We start from the raw sequence: 22,342 nt of genomic DNA on the forward strand, positions 1-22,342 counted from the left end.
AGGAAGGAAGGAAGGAAGGGAAAGCCGCCTTGAGTCTCAGGAGAAGGGTGGTATAGAAATTGAAAGAAAGAAAGAAAGAAGGAAGGAAGGAAGGGAAAGAATGAAAGAAGGAAGGAAGGAAGAAAGAAAGAAGGAAGGAAAGAAGGAAGGAAGGAAAGAAGGGAAAGCCGCCTTGAGTCTCAGGAGAACGGTGGTATAGAAATTGAAAGAAAGAAAGAAAGAAAGAAGGAAGGAAGGAAGGGAAAGAATGAAAGAAGGAAGGAAGGAAGAAAGAAAGAAGGAAGGAAGGAAGGAAGGAAAGAAGGAAGGAAGGAAAGAAGGGAAAGCCGCCTTGAGTCTCAGGAGAACGGTGGTATAGAAATTGAAAGAAAGAAAGAAAGAAGGAAGGAAGGAAGGGAAAGAATGAAAGAAGGAAGGAAGGGAGAAAGAAAGAAGGAAGGAAAGAAGGAAGGAAGGAAAGGAAAGCCGCCTTGAGTCTCAGGAGAAGGGTGGTATAGAAATTGAAAGAGAGAAAGAATGAAAGAAAGAAGGAAGGAAGGGAGAAAGAAAGAAAGAAGTAAGGAAAAAAGGAAGGAAGGAAAGAAGGGAAAGCCACCTTGAGTCTCAGGAGAAGGGGTGGTATAGAAATTGAATGAAGAAAGAAAGAAAGAAAGAAAGAAAGAAAGAAAGAAAGAAAGAAAGAAAGAAAGAAAGAAAGAAATAATAATAAAGAGCCACAAATTCCAAGTGTTGTTAATCTTTAAAAAACAATACAAAGCACTGAAGCAAAATAAAAATTGTGCCTGGCTCCTTACTCCAATGCTGAGGTTTTTAGGAAATTGAGTTTCACGAGCGATGCTTTTTTCCGAGGGCTTTTATAGCCGAGAACCTCAGCAGATGGGTTTCCATACAAGCTCAAAAAAAATATAGTTGAATCCTCCTTTTGTTCCCCTTCCAGTCTTTTTTGCTGTTGAATGCAAAGTGTGAACAGATGCTAAAATTGGTTTGGGGAAGGCAGCGGTGAAGAGAGGTCTCTAGCGAACAGATAATCAGCTTTAACTGGGATTCAGAAAAGTTGCTAAAACAGAGGCCGGTCTGGGAGCTGTATTTATTTATTTTATTCTTTTTCTTTTTTTTTTTATTTTTTTTCATTTCTTTTTATTTTCTTCTTTTTTTTTCTTTTTCTTTATTTTTTCTACTTCTTCTTTAATTTTTTTTTATTTTTTTTTTATATTCTAAGTATTCTCTAAGAAAGGTTTTTCACGGGTTTTGGGGTGGTTTTTTTGTTGTTGTTTCTTTTTTTGGCTTGTTCTAATGCTATGAGTTGTTTTGGCATTTGCTGAGCTATCTTAACATTAAAATTAGTCAGATTGTCTCTTTCTTTCTTTCTTTCTTTCTTCCTTTCTTTCTTCCTTCTTTTCTTCCTTCCTTTTTTCCCTCCTTCCCTTCCTTCTTCCTTCCTTCCTTCTTATTTTCTTTGTCTTTTTCTTTCTTTCTCTTTCTTTCTTTCTTTCTTTCTCTTTCTTTCTCTTTCTTTCTCTTTCTCTCTTTTCTCCCTTTCCCTTTCTTTCTTTCTTTCTTTTTCTCTTTCTTTTTCTCCCTTTCCTTTTCCTTCCTTCCTTCCTTTCTTCTTTCTTTCCTTTCCTCCGTCCTTTCATTCTTCCTTCCTTCTTATTTTCTTTGTCTTTTTCTTTCTCTTTCTTTCTTGTTCTCTCTTTTCTCCCTTTCTCTTTCTTCTTTCTTTTTTCTTTCTTTTTCTCCCTTTACTCTCCTTTCCCTTCCTTCCTTCCTTCCTTCCTTCTTTCCTTCCCTCCGTCCCTTCCTTCTTCCTTCCTTCCTTCGTATTTACTTTTTCTTTTACTTTCTCTTTCTTTCTCTTTCTCTCTTTTCTCCTTTCTCTTTCTCTCTCCCTCTATTTTTCTCCCTATATTCTCCTTTCCCTTCCTTCCTTCCTTCCTTCTTTCTTAATTTCTTTCTTTTTCTTTCTCTTTCCCTCTTTCTCTCTCTCTCTTTTCTCTTTTTCTCCTCTTTCTCTCTCTTTGTTTTTCTCTCCCTCTCTTTCAATCCCTTTACTCTCCTTTCTCTCTCCTCTCTTTCTCTCTCTCTCACTTTTTTTTCTCTTCCTTTCTTTCTCATTCTCTCTTTCTCTCCCCTTACTCTCCTTTCTCTCTCTTTCTCATTCTCTCTCTCTTTTTCTTTTTCCCTTCCCTGTCTCGGTCTCTCTCATTTTATACCCATGTGTGTTTTTAAATCAAGCTCCATTGTGAATCTCCCGGGGGAATCCACCCTCCGCCGAGAGTTCCTCCGGCTTCAGCAGGAGAACAAGTCCCGTCCGGATCCCCCCTGCGTGCAGCCCCTGCCCTACCAGCCGCCGCAGAAACAGCAGGAGAGCTACAAAAGGCTCTTGGAGGAGCGGCAGAAGCGCATCGTGGAGCAGAAACTGCAGAGGAAGAAGCTGGAAGATGTAGGAACCCGGTTTGATTTGGGGGGCGAAGGGGACGATGATTGGGTTCTGTGGTCTTCGGCTGGCCTCATCCTGTGGCTTTGCTTGTTTTCTTAGGGTAGGGTAGGGTAGGAATGGACTGGAATGAAGTAGAAGTAGAATAAATATTGGAGTGAAAGAATAGAATGGAATAGAATAGAATAGAATAGAATGAAATAGAATGGAATGGAATGAAGTAGAAGTAGAATAAATATTGGAGTGAAAGAATAGAATGGAATAGAATAGAATGGAATGGACTGGAATGAAGTAGAAGTAGAATAAATATTGGAGTGAAAGAATAGAATGGAATAGAATAGAATAGAATAGAATAGAATGAAATAGAATGGAATGGAATGAAGTAGAAGTAGAATAAATATTGGAGTGAAAGAATAGAATGGAATAGAATAGAATGGAATGGAATGGAATGAAGTAGAAGTAGAATAAATATTGGAGTGAAAGAATAGAATGGAATAGAATAGAATAGAATGAAATGGAATGGAATGAAGTAGAAGTAGAATAAATATTGGAATGAAAGAATGGAATGGAATAGAATAGTATAGAATAAATAGAATAGAATAAAAAGAATGTAATAGAAAGAAATAGGAATAGAATAGAACAGAACAGAATAGATATTGGAATGAAAGAATAGAATAATAATGAATAGAATAGAAATAATATAATAGATAGAAATAGGAATAGGATGGCATGGGATGGAATGGAATGGGATAGAATAGAATAGAATAGAATAGAAATAATATAATAGAAATAGAAATAATAAAAATAGAAATAATAGAAATAGAAAAAGAAAAAAATATTGGAATGAAAGAATAGAATAGAATAATAATGAATGGAATAGGAATAGGAGTAGGAATTGAATAGAACAACAGAGATGGAAGGGACCTTGGAGGTCTTCTAGTCCAACCCCCTGTTTATGCAGAAAACCCTACACCACTTTAGTCAAATGGTTGTCCAACATCTTCTTTAAAACTTCCAGTGTTGGAGCATTCACCACTTCTGGAGGCAAGCTGTTCCATGGATGAATTGTTCTATCAGGAAATTTATCTTTAGTTCTAGGTTGCTTCTCTCCTTGATTAATTTCCACCCATTGCTTCTTGTTCGACCCTCAGGAGCTTTGGAGTATAGCTGGACTCCCTCTTCTTTGGGCAGCCACTAGTGGGACACTGCTATCATGTTTATTTTGCAAAGTCAACTCTAACTCCTCACAATGTTCTCTACTGCTGGCATACACTTGGTCTTTTGGTGGTTGTGGGGGGGGGGGGGAGTTTTACCTTCCAGCCAAGGACTAACCTACAAGCACCCATGAGCTTTATTCCTGCCTTGGGGTGCTTTGGTGGGGCCCAGAAGCGATCTTGGGGTGTGGGGAGGAGATGCTGGAGGCCGATGCTTTCATTTGCAGTGGCCTTTAAGAGAGGCAGATTTATGGCGGTGGTTTAAGACACCAAGCTGGAAATTGGGATTTCATGAATTCCTAGTTGCACCTCCTGCAAAAAAGGAAGCTGAGTGACTTTGGCCCAGTCCCTCCCTCTCTAGCAAGGAAGCAATCATGGCAAACCACGTCTGAAGAAACTTTGCCACGGAATTTGCAGGGGCTTAGCTGAGGAGTCAACCTGGACTTGAAAGCACAAAGAAAAACCCAAAAGCATCTTGGCCTTTCAAGGTCTGTTTTGAAGAATCTGGGGAGGCCCCGTCTTGCCCTCCTCCTTAGATGTCAGAACATCTGCTCTTGTAGATGAAAATAGCACTTTGGGCTCCTTTAGGCGGCTTTGCCCAGGGAGGGAGAGTCCTGCAGGCCGACGGTTAAACAATGATCAATCGAGAAGCAACTAAAAAACCCCTCCACGGTGTCCACTCTTAAAAATAAAATTTAAAAAGCAGAGAATAACGCATGGTGGGATCCAAGAGTTTGACAGTGTTTTTGTCTGCTTTGGCTTTATCTCATCAGAACAGTTAGAGATGGTAGGTAGATTAAATAGACAGACAGACTATCTGATAGATGGATGGATGGATGGATGGATAGATAGACAGACATTATGTATCAAATAGATAGACAGACAGACAGACAGTCAGACGGACGGATGGATGGACGGACAGACAGATAGACATATGATAGATAGATAGATAGATAGATAGATAGATAGATAGATAGTCAGACGGACAGACGGACAGATAGACAGACAGACAGACAGACAGACAGATAGATAGATAGACAGATAGTCAGACGGACGGACGGACGGACGGATGGACAGATAGACAGACAGACAGACAAACAATATCTATCAGACAGACAGACAGACAGATAGATAGATAGATAGATAGACAGACAGACAATATCTATCAGACAGACAGATAGATAGATAGTCAGACGGACAGACGGACGGACGGATGGACAGATAGACAGACAGACAGACAGATAGACAATATCTATCAGACAGACAGACAGACAGACAGACAGATAAATAGATGATGGATAACTGGATGGACAGATGGATGGATGGATGGGTGGACCAATGGACAGCTAGACAGAATCCAGGAACTCTAGATGAATAATCTATTGCAGAAAAGTTGAGCTATTAGAAAAGGATTCCAACAATATTTGAATATTGGAATGCCTGCTCTATTTAAAATCAACAATATTCTGAATTTTCCCATCTTTGCTCTCTCATACGCGCACACCAATGTTGGAAAGAATTCCCTTTTGAGCAAAAGATTCCGCTTTCCGTCTGTTCCTCGTTTCAATACCGGCCAGATCTAGTTGTTTGCTTTCAACCACGTGAGCATGAACGTTCATGGCCAGAGTCCAAGGATGCAACTGGACAAGGAATGACCTTGGAGGTCTTCTGGCCCAACCCCCCTTCTCCAGCAAGGGTTGAATGCCTTCAAACATTTGACATATGGTGTTCAACTCGTTGTGTTTAAAAAAGGATGTTGGGACAGAAATAGATAGCTAGACCGATTCGAGTGATGGTGCTGTTATCTTAATAGGTGGTTGTTGTTCCCTCGCTAAGTCGTGCCCGATTCTATGTTAGTACACAGAAAGGTATAATTTGGAATCTATTTACCTCGAGGAAAATAAGATGTACAAAGAGCCCAATGTAAAGTTTATGCTCAGTATGGAGAGAGGGTGGGGGAGAGAAAGAGGGACAGAGAGAGAAAAGGAAAGAGAGAGAGAGAAAGGGGGAGAGGGAGGGGGTGAGAGGAAGCAAGAGAGGGAAAGGGAAAAGGAAGGGAAGGGAGAGAGGGGGGAGAGGAGAGAAGGAGAGAGAGAGAAAGGAAAGGGAAAGGAGAGAGGGAAAGGGAGAGGGAGAAAGGGGGAGGGAGGGAGCAAAAGGAAGCAAGAGAGGGAAAGGGAAAAGAAAGGGAAGGAATGAGGGAGATGGAGAGGGAGAGGGGGAAGGAGAGAGAGAGAAAGGGAGAGGGAGAGAGGGAAATGAAGAGAGGGAGAGGGAGGGAGAGGGAGAGGAAGAGGGGAAAAGGGAGAGGGAGAGAGGGAAAGGGAAGGAGAGAAGGAGAGAGGGGGAGAGGAGAGAAGGAGAGAGGGGAAAAAGGAAAGGCAGAGGGAGAGAGGGAAATGAAGAGAGGGAGAGGGAGGGAGATAGAGAGGAAGAGAGGAAAAGGGAGAGAGAGAGGGAAAGGGAAAGGGAAGGAGAGAGAGAGAAAAAGGAAAGGGAAAGGAGAGAGAGATGGAGAGGGAGGGGGAAAGAGAGGGATAAGGAGAGAGGGGAAAAAGGAAAGGCAGAGGGAGAGAGGGAAAGGGAGAGAGGGAAAGGGAAAAGGAAAGGGAGAGGGGGGAAAGAGGGAGAGGGAGAGAGAGAGGAAAAGGGAGAAAAAAGGGAGAGGGAGAAAGGGGGAGGGAGGGAGAAGGACAGAGGGGGAAAAGGAAAGGGAGAGCGAGAGGGAAATGGAGAGAGGGAAAAGGAAAAGGAAAGGGAGGGAGAGAGAGAGAAAAGGAAAGGGGAGAGAGTGAGAAAGAGAGAGAAGGGGAGGGAGGGAGATGGAGAAGAAGAGAGAGAGGAAAAGGCAGAGAGGGAAAGGGAAATGGAGAGAGGGAGGAACGGAGAGGAAGTGAGAGAGGGAAAGGGACAAAGAAAGGAAGAGAAGGGGGAGAGGGAGAGATATTTTCTTCATTTGGGAGCTTGCTCAGGACAATTTTGCATCTATTTGTCCATTGAACAATAGCCAAACGCAATCAGGGGGGGGGGAAACACATTTCTTGGGGAGCTTGACAACTTCCATTGTGCGTAGAATCCCAAAGAATGCCTGAACGACGCCGCAACCTACGAACGGGTCATTTGCTCCTCGTAGGGGATGCCCCTAAAGAAATGCAATGCAATGCAAGCCATGTCCTTTCTTGACCTGTGCTCAGCATCAGAAAAAGGAAGAGCTTCGGAAACACCTGGACCTTGAGAAGAGACACCCGGAGAGCAAGGGGAACCCGGGCAACGTGCAGAAGGATAAAAGCAACCGAGAGAAGCCGGAGGAGGCGTGGAGCCAAGGAAATGCGGTCCAACACATAGGGATGCAACAGGTGTGGTTATAGCTGGACAGAGGAGACATCTCGGGGGGGGGGGAGGTATTTTTTGCATCCAATCAGAATGGAGCTGGAAAGGACCTTGTAGGTCAGTGATGGTGGAGCCATATCTGGTGGCACGCGAGCCAATGTCCTAGCTCAGATCCAACATGCACATGTGTGCCAGCCAGCTGATTTTTGGCTTGCACAGAGGCCCTGGGAGGGCGTTTTTGGCTTCCGTAGAGCCTCCAGGGGGATGGGAAGCCTTTGGAGCCTGGGGAGGGCAAAACACGAGCCTACTGGGTTCACCAGAAGTTGGGAAACAGGCTGTTTCTGGCCTCCAGAGGTCACGAGAAGCTGTTTTCACCCTCCCCAAGCACTGAATTATGGGTGTTGGTACTCGTGCATGTCCAAAAGTGCGCACGCACACGCTCTTTCGTCACCCAATGAAAAAAAAGTTTCCCATCACTGTTGTAGGTCATCTAGTCCAATCCCCCACTCCCAAGCAGGAGAACTAAGCCAACTCCACCAATCTCGCAAGTATTTATATTAAAAACAAAACATAAAAATCCTTGAAAACATACAATATAACATACAAAAAAAAGAATAAGAAATAAGAACTGAAAAGAGGAAAAGAGAAAAGAAAGGAAAAAATTTAATCGCTTGGCTAATCAGTTTACAATTAGTTAATTCAATTAGTTAATTCAATGGCTAATACGAATGGTAACATAGAAAAGGAAAATAATTTTAGTTATTTACTTAATTTACGTAATTGTTGTGCTTTCAACCGCCTATAATCAATCAGAGGTATAGTAACACATTTCATACACATCAAATCATTCCTAATTTATCTCTGAGAGTTTATCACTTATATAGATTTCTCCTTTTTATTTTACATCTACTTCATATATATATCTCAATGAGTGGTTAGAAGCAAAATACAAGGGCCTTCTTATTTATTTATTTCTTATTTATTTATTTATTGGATTTGTATGCCGCCCTTCTCCGTGGACTCGGGGCGGCTAACAACAATGATAAATACAGCATGTAACAATCCAATACTAAAACAACTAAAAAAACCCTTATTATAAAACCAAACATACATACAAACATACCATGCATAAATTGTAAAGGCCTAGGGGGGAGAGGATATCTCAGTTCCCCCATGCCTGACGGCAGAAGTGGGTTTTAAGGAGCTTACGAAAGCCGAGGAGGGAGGGGGCAATTCTAATCTCTAGGGGGAGTTGGTTCCAGAGGGCCGGGGCCGCCACAGAGAAGGCTCTTCCCCTGGGTCCCGCCAAACGACATTGTTGAGTTGACGGGACTCGGAGAAGGCCGACTCTGTGGGACCTAACTGGTCGCTGGGATTCGTTGCGGCAGAAGGTGGTCCCGGAGATAGTCTGCTCCGGTGCCATGAAGGGCTTGTTTCTTTCCCCATCTAGAGGAAAGCGGACGAAGGAGCTCAGGGCAAGAAGTTCCACCGAACCCTTCCCAAGGATCAGACGCAACTCCTTTCTCTCCAGCACGACCACAAGCAGAAGAATAAGGAGGTTCCTAAAATCCTGAATCCCCCACAGGGTCCTCCACCAAACGGCTTGAGCAAAGAGGTAAAAACAAAAAACAAAAAAGGTTTGCCATCACTGTCCTGGGGGAATTATGTGAATCCCACCTCTGCCTTGTCTGTGCTGGGTTTGGCCAGTTGCCATCCAAAGAATGGTTTTAATGAAAAACAACCACCATCAGAAGGGGGGGAAAAGACGAAGCAAACAATTTTTTTTAATTTATTTATTCATTTGTCCAATACACAAATACATAGGAAGAAAGATAGACATGTGATAATATAAAAGAGGATGAAAGTGAACTTAGAGGAGAGGATATATGGAAGGAAGAGAATATATACGATAGTTGGAAGAAAGGAAAGGCAATTGGACAGAGGACGAAAGGCACACCAGTGCACTTATTTACGCCCCTTACTGGCCTCTTAGGAACCTGGAGAGGTCAATCGTGGAGAGTCTAAGGGAGAAATGTTGGGGGTTGGGAGTTGACACAATTGAGTCCGGTAATGAGTTCCACGCTTCGATAACTCAGTTGTTGAAATCATATTTTTTACAGTCAAGTTTGGAGCGGTTCGTATTAAGTTTGAATCTGTTGCGTGCTCTTGTGTTGTTGCGGTTGAAGCTGAAGTAGTCATTGACCGGTAGGACATTGCAGCATATGATCTTGTGGGCAATACTCAAATCGTGTTTTAGGCGCCGTAGTTCTAGGCTTTCTAAGCCCAGGATTGTTAGTCTATTTTCGTAGGGTATTCTGTTTCGAGAGGAGGAGTGAAGGGCTCTTCTGGTGAAATATCTTTGGACGTTTTCAAGGGTGTTGATGTCTGAGATGTGGTATGGGTTCCAGACAGATGAGCAATAGTCTAGGATGGGTCTGGCAAAAGTTTTGTAGGCTCTTGTGAGTAGTGTGAGATTGCCTGAGCAGAAGCTGCGTAGGATCAGGTTAACAACTCTAGAAGCCTTTTTGAGGGGTTCCGAGTTTGCTTGTTTCTTGTAAAAAACTTTCATGGCCGGGAGCCGTTTCTTCTGCATTTCCAGCAGACAGATAAATAGATTGTTGTTTTGGGCTTGAATAGAAGACTAATTGAGGCGTTTATTTATTTATTTGGTAAGAATGCTTTCGAAAGGCACGAGAAAACGATAAAGAAAAAGACTCATTCATTCGATGAGTTTAAAAAAAAACAGCCCGGGGAGACGTTTATTCCAAAATCACAAGACCGTCTTCTAGAGTTAGCAAGGCAAAGGGAAGAATAACAGTCTTCTGAAGACATCCAGAAGATTTTGAAGGGAAGGGGCTGGAATTCTACCTCTTTTTTTTAAATTATTAATTTTTTAAATTGATTTAAAAATATGACTGTTTTATAATGGGTTTTTATAATTGTTTTTAATATTAGATTTGTTGTGAGCTGCTCCGAGTCTTCGGAGAGGGGCGGCATACAAGTCTAATAAATTATTATTATTATTATTATTATTATTATTATTATTATTAATTATTATTATTATTATTATTATTATAAAATATAAAACACACACACAACATACAACGAGTGCTCTGTGATTGGTGCCCACCACCAGACAAACATTCACACCCCACCACCAAATTGGGGGTGTTTCTTATATACAGTATACCATTTTAACTCAAGAGAAAAATATCTATTTACATTTTTTTTTAAAATTTGTTTGTTTGTTTGTTTGCTTGCTTGCTTGCTTGCTTGCTTGCTTGCTTGCTTGCTTGCTTGCTTGCTTGCTTGCTTGCTTGCTTGCTTGCTTGCTTGCTTGCTTGCTTGCTTGCTTGCTTGCTTGCTTACTTACTTACTTACTTACTTACTTACTTACTTACTTACTTACTTAGTCACGTATGTATTGATGATATACAAGATCTAATATTTATATACCTGATACTAGTAAGAGAGAAACATTAGGACAGGGGATGGAAGGCACGCTGGTGCACTTATGCACGCCCCTTACTGACCTCTTAGGAATCGGGAGAGGTCAACAGTGGAGAGTCTAAGGGTAAAGTTTTGGGGGCTTAGATGATGATACTACAGAGTTAGGTAGTGAGTTCCTTACATCAACTACAGTCATATTTCCTACAGACGAGTTTGAAGCAGCTTACTTTAAGTTTGCATCTGTTGTGTGCTGGTGTGTTGTTGTGGTTGAAGCTGGAGTTGTCATTGACAGGAAGGACGTTGCAGCATATGATTTTATAGGCTATGCTTAGGTCGTGTTTAAAGCGACGTAGTTCTAAGCTTTCTAAACCTACGATTGTAAGTCTAGTAGTTGAGGATTGGTAAACTGAGGATTACCTACATAAAGGATTTAAGAAGAAGCAATGCTATTGCTCTTCCTGGCTTTGAGAAGGTAGACCATGAAAAATTCTCTTTTAGCACTTCCACATTCTCTTCGCCCGCCACCCCATCTCCCAAAAAAATGGAAGAGCGAGAACTCAAGATGCCGAAAGGGTAGAAACGCATAGCGAGAAGTCAGCTCCGATATCCATTTGCATCTCCGCGAGTGACCTCTTTGTAGTGGGAATATAAAAGCCATTGTAAAATATAGCCAAGGCACATTCCGGTTAAATTTTTAATCCAGATGTAATTCATTGCAGAGTTTTGACATTAGCAGCTGTAGGCAGCGAGTCTCCGTAGGAAGCACGGCACAGTCGCTGGATGCAAACCGAGTTTGACAGCTCCTTTTGGACGCGTACGGTTCTGCCTTGTATTTTTAATCTGTCCTGTTTGTGTGTGTCCATGTATACCAAGGGTCCCCAAACTTGGCAGCTTTAAGACTTGTGGACTTCAAAAATTATTATAAACTTTTTTACAGATGGTATATTCCCCCTGCTAGGTTAGCAAAGATTTACCCAACACCATCAGACACATGTTGGAAGTGTAAAAACGAAAGAGGTACTTTTTTCCATATGTGGTGGTCATGTCCTAGGATACAAAAAATCTGGAAAACAACTCATACTTGGCTTTCAGAGATTACAAAAGAGGAAATAGAATTCACCCCGGAAGCTATGCTATTAGGAGTTTGAAGAAAACACTACTCAAAACAAACAATGCTTCTTACAACACATATAAACACTGCAACAAGAATTGTGATAGCACAACTCTGGAAAAATGACCAGACCCCAACGGAAGACTTAATTATAGATAAGATATATACATGCGTGGAGATGGACGAACTCACTAACTCAATCAAGGGAAACAAAATCATGGAATCAAAACGAACATGGCAAAAATGGCATGAATGGGTTCAAAAGAGAATATAGAAATAATATAATATGAAGCAATAGTACAATTGAAACAATCTACAGCTACCTTGTAAAAACTTTTATTTACCAGTTAGTGAACGTAATAAATATTAGAATATAAAAGTATGAAACATAATGTATATAATGGAATGTAACAGGTAAAAATCTACTATAAGAATGTTAATAGAGATGGTTTATAATCTGTAAAACAGAATAATGTGTGATTTGAATTATATGTGAAAACGTAATAAAGAAAATATATATATATTAAAAAAAAAGACTTATGGACTTCTATTCCCAGAATTCTCCAGCCAGCTTAGCTCTGATGTACACACACAAAGTTAGTTTATTAGATTTGTATGCTTTCACTTTTGGTTGCCACGGTGTAAAAAAGATGTGGAGACCCTAGAAAGAGTGCGGAGAAGAGCGACAAATAGGATTAGGGGACTCCGTGTTTCCATTTTTTTGTCCACCCTCTGTATATATTATGTAACCTTTTTAGTTATGTGTCGCTTGCTGCTGAACAGAAAAGGTTCAATTTTGTTGATTTAAGTTCCTCTTTTTGAAAAAGAAAAGAGCAAAGGGCTAAACCAGAAATACATTGAAATGTCTGTATCTGATCTCGGGGCGAAGAGAACAAGATAAACTGGGATGAAGTCACATCCTCCACGGAATAATAATACTTCGTTTTGCATTTGGTTTCTCTGCAGGCGGAAAATCAGCTCCAGAAAAGTTATGGGGTCCAGCCAGATTTCAACTGGACAGCTGTCCTTGGCCAGGAGACCACCCCCCATGGAAGGCTGGGCTCCGGGAGTAGTTCCACCCCGTGTACGCCAGCTCTGCAGCGAGCAGTGGTAGTCCAGGTGGGAAATTTTCCCCATTTTGATAGAAACATAGAAGATTGACAGCAGAAAAAGACCTCCTGGTCTATCTAGTCTACCCTTATACTATTTCCTGTATTTTATCTTAGGATGGATCTATGTTTATCCCAGGCAGGTTTAAATTCAGTTACTGTGGATTTATCTACCACGTCTGCTGGAAGTTTGTTCCAAGCACCTACTACTCTTTCAGTAAAATAATATTTTCTCACGTTGCTTCTGATCTTTCCCCCAACTAACTTCAGATTGTGTCCCCTTGTTCTTGTGTTCACTTTCCTATTAAAAACACTTCCCTCCTGAACTATTTAACCCTTTCACATATTTAAATGTTTCGATCATGCCCCCCCCCTTTGTCCTCCAGATTATACAGATTGAGTTCATGAAGTCTTTCCTGATAAGTTTTATGCTTAAGACCTTCCACCATTTTTGTAGCCCGTCTTTGGACCCGTTCAGTTTGATCCATATCTTTTTGTAGGTGAGATCTCCAGAACTGGACACAGTATTATTCCAAATGTGGTCTCACCAGCGCTCTATACAGCGGGATCACAATCTCCCTCTTCCTGCTTGTTATACTTCTAGCTATGCAGCCAAGCATTCTACTTGCCTTCCCTATTGCCTGACCGCACGGTTCACCCAGAAATCTCTACCCCTAAATTCTTCTCTTCTGAAGTTTTTGCTAACACAGAACTGCCAACACAATACTCAGATTGAGGATTCCTTTTCCCCAAGTGCATTATTTTACATTTGGAAACATTAAATTGCAGTTTCCATTGCTTTGACCACTTATCTAGTAAAGCTAAATCATTTGCCATATTACAGATGCCTCCAGGAATAGCAACCCTATTGCACATTTTAGAGTCATCGGCAAATAGGCAAACCTTCCCTACGAAATCTTTCTCCAATCTGATCTGGTTGGGTGGAGGATAGCTTGGTCATTTTCACCATCCTTTTGATCAGAAAGGTCTGCACACGCAGCTTCCAACCTTTTGGGGCACCAGGGACAGTATTGGGCTGCCCCCGGTATGCCTGGAATCGCCGATCCGGTAGTGGCAATGGTGATGCGCGTATATCTGTGTGTTCCCATTGCACGTATTGCATTGCATGAGCCCCCGTGCCCCCTCCCCCATTGGAAGAATTTGTTTCCGCACATGCACGGATGCAAAGAAATCGGCGAAAATCACGCATGAGGTTTCAACGATTTTTGGGCTTTTTTGCTTCTGCACATGCTGCTGTTTCTTCTTCTTCTTCTTCTTCATCATCATCTTCATCTTCATCATCTTCATCATCATCTTCATCTTCTTCTTCTTCATCATCTTCATCTTCTTCTTCATCATCATCTTCATCATCTTCATCTTCTTCATCATCATCATCATCTTCTTCATCATCTTCTTCATCATCTTTTTCTTCTTCATCTTCTTCTTCATCATCATCTTCTTCATCTTCTTCATCATCATCTTCTTCATCATCTTCTTCATCATCATCTTCTTCATTATCTTCTTCATCTTTTTCTTCTTCATCTTCTTCTTCATCATCTTCTTCTTCATCATCATCTTCTTCTTCATCATCATCATCTTCTTTATCATCTTTTTCTTCTTCATCTTTTTCATCATCATCTTCTTCATCTACTTCTTCATCATCATCTTCTTTATCCTGTTCTTCTTCATCATCATCATCTTCTTCTTCATCTTCTTCATCTTCTTCATCATCATCTTCATCATCTTCTTCTTCATCTCCTCCTCTTCCTCCTCCTCCTCCTCCTCTTTCTCCTCCTCCTTCCCTCATGACAGATTCTGAAGGACCTGGCTGAATCCCTGACCCCAAGTCTTCTCCAGCCTCCTCACTGTCCGACTCTGGTACCAGCTGCGCAGACCGCTGGCAAATCCCCACAACAGTCTCCTCTCTTTCTGAATCAGCCACCAGCTGCACAGGGCACACTGGTGGGCCCCAACAGCAGATACCACAAAAGCCCTCGGACAGGTGGCTGTGTTTCCATCGGAAACATTCACCGGTGCATAGTTTCTGCAACTTCAGGCATGAAGGCTGTGCTTCATGGAGCATGGAAGCGAGTGCTGGTGGGTCTTTCTTTGGCCCTCGTTGAAGGGGTCACAGGACGCAGCAGCCTTGGCTCGGGTGCAAAGAATTCTTGGTGCCTTTTTCAATCTGCAAGCATCCACCCAAGCTCAGCAGCCTTTATCCTAGAGACGAAGGTTTCCTGAAGATGCCGTTGTCAATGTCTGATTGCCAATTCGGAGTCTCCTGTCTCCCAGGAAGACGGTTGATTCTTAGCTTGGAGGAAGGAGTTGCGCTTGTGCACCAGTTTCTGGTGCCAACTGTTATCAGCTCTGTCATTGTTTCCTTCCGTCCTTCCCCATGTTACGGCAACTGCCAGTGGCAGAGAGATAAGACAAATGGATGATGTGATATCATGCGACATCCCCGCTTTTAATATGTTTCCTTTTCCCTTTGCAAAGATAGAAGGAAGGAAATCGGAGCTCTGCCCATGAGATTCCCAAAAGGTTCTGGCTTCTGCCTTGATGTTCGTTTTTCCTCCCATTTTGCTGGTTGCCTCACATATGCCCCAGCTGCCTGGTTTGAATAGGATAGGATAGGATAGAGGGTAGAATAGCATAGCATAGCATAAAATAGCATAGCATAGCATAGAATAGAATAGAATAGAATAGAATAGAAAATAGGATAGGATAGAAAATAGAATAGAATAGCATAGAATAGAATAGGGAATAGAAAATAAAATAGGATAGGATAGGATAGAGGGTAGAATAGCATAGTATAGAATAGCATAGAATAGAATAGAATAGAAAATAGGATAGGATAGAAAATAGAATAGCATAGCATAGCATAGAATAGAATAGAAAATAGAATAGGATAGGATAGAGGGTAGAATAGCATAGCATAATATAGCATAGAATAGAATAGAATAGAATAGAATAGAACTAATGGGTTTCTTTTAATACGGGGTTTTATAGTTTCAGATTATGTTCAATTTCTTTTTATGGTTTTTGTATCTATTTGTATTTGTATTTATATTATTATTGTAAGCCGCCTTGAGTCTTTGGTGATTGGACGGCATAGAAGTCGAATGAATGGATGGATGGACGGACGGACGGACGGAAGGAAAGAAAGAAAGAAAGAAAGATAGATAGATAGATAGATAGATAGATAGATAGATAGATAGATAGAAAGAAAGATAGATAGATAGATAGAAAGAAAGATAGATAGATAGATAGATAGATAGATAGAAAGATAGATAGAAAGATAGATAGATGATAGATAGATAGATAGATAGATAGATGATAGATAGATAGATGATAGATAGATAGATAGATAGATAGATAGATAGATAGAAAGATAGATAGATAGAAAGATAGATAGATAGATAGATAGATAGATAGATAGATAGATAGATAGATGATAGATAGATAGATAGAGAGAGAGAGAGAAAGAAAGATAGATAGATAGATAGATGATAGATAGATGATAGATAGATGATAGATAGATAGATAGATAGATAGATAGATAGATAGATGATAGATAGATAGATAGAAAGAAAGAAAGAAAGATAGATAGATAGATAGATAGATAGATGATAGATAGAGAGAGAGAGAGAAAGAAAGAAAGATAGATAGATAGATAGATAGATAGATAGATAGATAGATAGATAGATGATAGATAGATGATAGATAGATGATAGATAGATAGATAGATAGATAGATGATAGATAGATGATAGATAGATAGATAGATAGATAGATAGATAGATAGATAGATAGATAGATAGATAGATAAGCAACCAGGCAAACAACCAAGCAACCCAGCAAGCGAGCCAGCCCAGGGTGCCAGCGTTAATGTTGCTCTAGAAATAAACACTCAGCATCTTTTAGATTTGAACTCGAGTGAAATGTTCATGGAAAGGAGAAAGCAAACAACTCAGAAAGATTTTTTTAAAATTTCTGACCGATGGACGGGTGCCAATAGACCAGCAGGTACCAGCCTGCTCCAGAGGCCTGTGTGAAATAAAGCAATCTTATTTTCTTTCATTTCATTTCTCAACTTGAAAGAGCAGCCCTGCAGCCCCGCAGATAGAAAGACGTTACAGGGCCCTTAATCAGTTGAGACTCCGAGGAGAGAGAGAGATGTCGGACCGCGAATAAAGAATGCCCCTCGCGAGAGGGCAGGATCCTTCTCGCCAGGCGAGCTCGGACGGAGAAGCCAAATGAAAGCCTCTAGCTACAGGCTCTCCTCCTCATAATTCTGCCAGGATCTATGACGGGCAGACGCCCAGTGAATCAAATTCGCGACAATTGTGGCAAGCAAAGTTGGGAGAAGACATCAATCTGCGGTAGAGTTCCCAAGCCAGAGTTGTCTTCTTTTCGGGTGTAAGATGAATGGACCAGGTTTTTTTCCCTCTCTCCCTCCCATCTCTTCAGTTACTCCTGCCTTACACTTCCTTCTGATGTGGGTGATTAACATCAGAGACCCCAGCTGTGATGTGTTACTGTCACCGACGCATTTGTGGTTGAAAGTTTTTGAGTGTGGCATTGAATGTGTTGTGGTTAGCTCTGGCCCAGCTCCTGCCCCAAGGACTGTGGATGTGGGGGAGACATCCACATGCTGCAGGCCTGTTTTGCCCCCGGTGGAATCTGCTGATGAAGGCTCCTCTGACCAAGAAGACATGAGTGACAGGGAGGAGGAGAGTGTGGCAGACAGCTCAGAAGGACATCAATTATCTAGCTCCTCCTTGGATTCAGAACAAGAGTTAATGATACAGCCACGCATGCGGAGAGCGATGCATAGGCAGCAACAACGGAGAGATTATTATCAAAGAAAATGAGGCCACCTGTGGTTGGGTGGGGTTGTGGTCATTAGTGAGGCTGCTATAAAGAGAAGCCTGTGGGTTTGGCCATTGTGGAGGATTATCTGATCGTTGTGTTTCGTGACTGCTTTGCTGACTTTGATCTTTTGTGTGCTGATTTTTCCCCGCTTTGAAACTAAACCAGGGCAAAGTGTGTTTCACTTTGTGAAAGAAGAAGGACTGTGAATTGCCTCACAGCTGCAAGCTAAGTATCACAGAACTGATAAGGGACTTATACAAATTACCAGTTTGTTTGGAGACAAGGGCTCTTTGCTATACCAAAAGAGGGCTTCGGTTAAGGGAATTTTCATTATAAAGAACATTGTTTTGAATTTTTAAACGTGTGTGTGTCTGAAATTTGTACCTGTGAATTTTGGGAGGATTCTACCAGAGAGTCCGACAGAACAGAATGGATGGCCTACCCTGTTTCCCCGAAAATAAGTCACCCCCGAAAGTAAGACATAGGAGAGGTTTTGTAGAATTGCCTAATATAAGGCATCCCCTGGAAGTAAGACATTGGAGACGTATCATTTCACAGCATTCCCGAACAGAACATATTTTATTTATTTATTTATTTATTAGATTTGTATGCCGCTCCTCTCCATAGACTTGGGGCGGCTAACAGCAGTAAAAAGACAATATGAACAAATCTAATATTAAAAGTAATGTAAAAAAAAACCAATTTATGGACTCGCTGTCCATAAATTGCATCCCAAACACTACATCAATCAGATTTAAAACACATCCAACACGCATCCAACATGCCGCTGCGTGTTTGGATGCGTTTTTACTGCAGCAGGATACAGGATACAATTCACTGGGGAAAAAATAAGACATCCCCTGAAAATAAGACATAGCACATCCTTGGGAGCAAAAATTAATATAAGACGCTGTCTTATTTTCAGGGAAACAGGGTAGAAGGTGCTTTCTTTTGATATAAACAAAGAGAGCGGCGTTGTTGGAAAATAATGATGTGTCGCTGAATTGTGGTTGCGTTTTGGAAAGACTCTAGAGCAGGGGTCTCCAACCTTGGGCCCTTTAAGACCTGTGGACTTCAACTCCCAGAATTCCTCAGCCAGCAAAGCAAAGCAAATTCTGGGAGTTGAAGTCCACAAGTCTTAAAGGGCCCAAGGTTGGAGACCTCTGCTCTAGAGCAGTGATGGGAAATATTTCTTCCTTGGGTGCCGAAAGCGAATGTGCGTGCACCATTTAAGGGCTGCAACAATTTTTACAACCACACTGTGGGCGTGGCTTATTTTGTGGATATGGCTTGCCAGCCATGTGATCAGGTGGGAGTGGCTTGCCGATCATGTGACTGGAGGGGGTGGCTTAAAGGTCATGTGACTGGCTTAAAGGTGGCCAACTTGACATCACTCGTGTCAAAGGTTTGGATTAGGGTGCCTGGCCTCTTCTTGCCTCAAAGAGACACAATTTCCCTCTCTACTTACTACTACTACTACTACTACTACTACTACTACTATTATTATTAATATTATTATTATTATTATTATTATTATTATTATTATTAAGTGTTGGTCATGACCTTTAAAGCCCTACATGGCATTGGACCAGAGTACCTCCGGAACCGCCTGCTACCGCACAAATCCCAGCGGCCGATAAGGTCCCACAGAGTTGGCCTTCTCTGGGTCCTGTCGACTAAATAATGTCGTCTGGCGGGCCCCAGGGGAAGAGCCTTCTCTGTGGTGGCCCCGGCCCTCTGGAATCAACTCCCCCCGGAGATTAGAACTGCTCCCACCCTCCTTGTCTTCCGTAAACTACTTAAGACCCACCTATACCGCCAGGCATGGGGGATTTGAGACACCTTTCCCCCAGGCTTATTATAATTTATGTTTGGTATGTATGTGCTGTTTGGTTTTTAATTATGATAGGGTTTTTAGGGGGTTTTTTTAATATTAGATTTGTGCCAGTATAATATTGTTTTTATCGTTGTTGTGAGCCGCCCCGAGTCTTCGGAGAGGGGCGGCATACAAATCTAATATATTATTATTATTATTATTATTATTATTATTATTATTATTATAGATTTGTATGCCGCCCCTCTCCTAAGACTCGAAGACTATGACTGAACATGCAAAATATACTCTTTAATTCTATGTATATATGCCATAGTTGTACATACATATTATACACAGGCACACAAAAATATACATTATCTACTATATGAACTGTATGTGTATGTACACACACGCCCGCCTGCACAGTTCTTCTAAAATTATACACATTCACACTCATTTACTGCAACAGGAAAAACACACCCAGAGCCCAGAAGAGAAAAAAAAGAAAAAAATTCATTTTTTTCTACCAGTTCTACGGACCTGACCAAATTTTTTCTACCAGTTCTGCATACCGTACTGTGCCCGTAGTAGCTCCTCACTCCCCTATAAAAGGAACTGTCTGTTGGTGCTGAAATAAAGTTTAGTTGATGTTAGCTGCTTCAGAGTCTGCCTTGGTTCCTGTCCCCCTTACTCACAAACTCAACGCTTTTCTCATCCAGAATGAAAACCACCGAACGAGTCGAGATACGTCTCACCGTAGTTTGTTGTCTGACGTCGCTGTCGCACCCCTGAGTCCCAGCCAGGATGAGGTGTTTTGGAGTCTGTCTCAAGCTGAAGAGCAGCCCCCAAAGGTAACGAAATTTGGGAAGATCCTTTGGAAGAAAGAGATGTTTGGCTGCATAGCTAGAGGTATCACAAGCAGGAAGAGCGAGACTGTGATCCCGTTGTATAGAGCGCTGGTGAGACCCCATTTGGAATACTGGGTTCAGTTCTGGAGACCTCGCCTACAAAAAGACATTGATCAAATTGAACGGCTCCAAAGACAGGCTACACAAAGGGTGGAAGGTCTTAAGCATAAAACGTATCAGGAAAGACTTCATGAACTCGATCTGTATAATCTGGAGGATAGAAGGGAAAAGGTGGACACGATCGAAATATTTATGTTAAAGGGTTAAATAAGTTTCAGGAGGGAAGTGTTTTTAATAGGAAAGTGAACACAAGAACAAGGGGACACAATCTGAGGGTTTTTTTCAATAGGTGGTCCTGTGGCAAGATTCTAGCCCATAATAACTCTGCAGCTACAATCAATAAGCAAGCTTTAAAAAATTCCACGTTGAGTGTTGTAAGCTCCCTAGTTGGGTTTTTATTTTCATTTCTTTTCCCCCTCTTCAAGGTCTTTCCTGGACAAGCTTAGTGTGGTACCCATTTAACAGATTCACCAAGTTGGAAGGGACCTTGTAGGTCATCTAGTCCAACCCCCTACTCAAGCAGGAGCTCCAACACCTATTCTGACAAATGACAGTCCACTCTGTTCTTAAAAGCCTCCCATGATGAAACTCACATTTTGTGAAGACAATTAATCCATGGAAAACCTTGCCTCCAGAAGTTGTGAATGCTCCAACCCTGGAAGCTTTTAAGCAGATGTTGGATCACCATCTGTCTGAAGTAGTGTAGGGTTTCCTGCCTAAGAAGGGGGTTGGACTAGAAGACCTTCAAGGTCCCTTCCAATGCTGTTGTTGTTGTTGTTGTTGTTGTTATTAAATTGAATTGAATTGAAAAATTAAATTAAATTAAATTAAATTAAATTAAGGTCCAAGGTCCTTTCCAATGCTATTGTTGTTATTATTATTATTATTATTATTATTATTATTATTATTATTATTATTATTATTATTATTAAATTGAATTGAATTGAAAAATTAATTAAATTAAATTAAATTAAATTAAATTAAATTAAATTAAATTAAATTAAATTAAATTAAATTAAATTAAATTAAATTAAATTAAATTAAATTAAATTAAATTAAATTAAATTAAATTAAATTAAATTATTAAATCAAATCGCCAGGGCAATTCTGGGAGTTGAAGTCCACACATCCGACCGAGTTTTAGAAATTCCAATGTAGACAATGCTACCCAAAAAAAAAAAATTGCAGATGTAATCAGTTCTGACTTTCTTGGGCTTTCAATCTTTGAAGGTTCCTCAGAGGACAACCTCAACATTTTACACCAGAGAGCAGTGTGGGCCACAGAGTTTCCCTTCGAGGTGGGTGCAATTCGTTCTCCTATTGGCATGCATGGAGTTATTGAGCAGTCTTCAGGAAAGTGTAGCTTTGGTCCAACTTCAAAAGTAAGCCAACAACTCAGAATTTTAGAAGGACTGAATTGTCCAAGAAAACTGATTTGTTGTCATTCCCAAAAGCTGAGCTCAACCCAGAGATAATTTTACTTTTTTAGCTAGAAGAGGGGAAAGTGGTAACTCTGTTTGGATTTTTTTTTTTTTTAATCCAAGTTGGAGAAGAATTTGGGGTTTTCATGTTCACCTGGCATTTGAGATGAACATTATAAGCCTTCAAGAGTAGTATTTCCAAAGTCCCATGGTCTCTGCAGGACTTTTTGATAGCTTTAATGGAAATGTTGTCACTGTGGTTTTAGACCTGTTAGTCTGGAATTGGTTATCTCTTTGAAGTACTGTGTATTGTAATATTGAATATTGAGTTCTTACAGTGGGGTCTTAAGAGTATGGACACAATGTTTAGGGTGTGAATGTATTTACTTCCTCCACCTATGTCACCACAATCTCTTCCCTCTTTCCTCCTCCTCTCCTCCTCTCTTCCTCTTTCTTCTCCTTCTCCTTTTCTTCTTCTAACCTCTTTGTTTTTGTTCCTGTTCTCTTTGCTCCCACCTCCTCCTCTTCCTCTTCCCCTCCTTCTCCTTCTTCTCTTCTTCCCTCCTCCTCCTCCTTCGGTCTTCTTGTCTTCTTCTTCTTTCTTCTTCTTCT

General features: G+C 41.1%; 1 protein-coding gene across 1 annotated transcript in view; it reads left to right on the forward strand.

The window, feature by feature from the left end:
• NRK (Nik related kinase) overlaps window positions 1-22,342 on the forward strand; it is a 96,403-nt gene that overhangs the window by 29,392 nt on the left and 44,669 nt on the right. The window contains 6 exon segments of the mRNA XM_070759943.1: window positions 2,236-2,443; window positions 6,846-7,007; window positions 8,432-8,596; window positions 12,509-12,661; window positions 20,061-20,192; window positions 21,540-21,607. Coding sequence (XP_070616044.1) covers window positions 2,236-2,443; window positions 6,846-7,007; window positions 8,432-8,596; window positions 12,509-12,661; window positions 20,061-20,192; window positions 21,540-21,607 — 888 coding nt within the window.

This window comes from Erythrolamprus reginae, chromosome 8, assembly GCF_031021105.1.
Source record: "Erythrolamprus reginae isolate rEryReg1 chromosome 8, rEryReg1.hap1, whole genome shotgun sequence".
Classification (NCBI taxonomy): domain Eukaryota; kingdom Metazoa; phylum Chordata; class Lepidosauria; order Squamata; family Dipsadidae; genus Erythrolamprus; species Erythrolamprus reginae.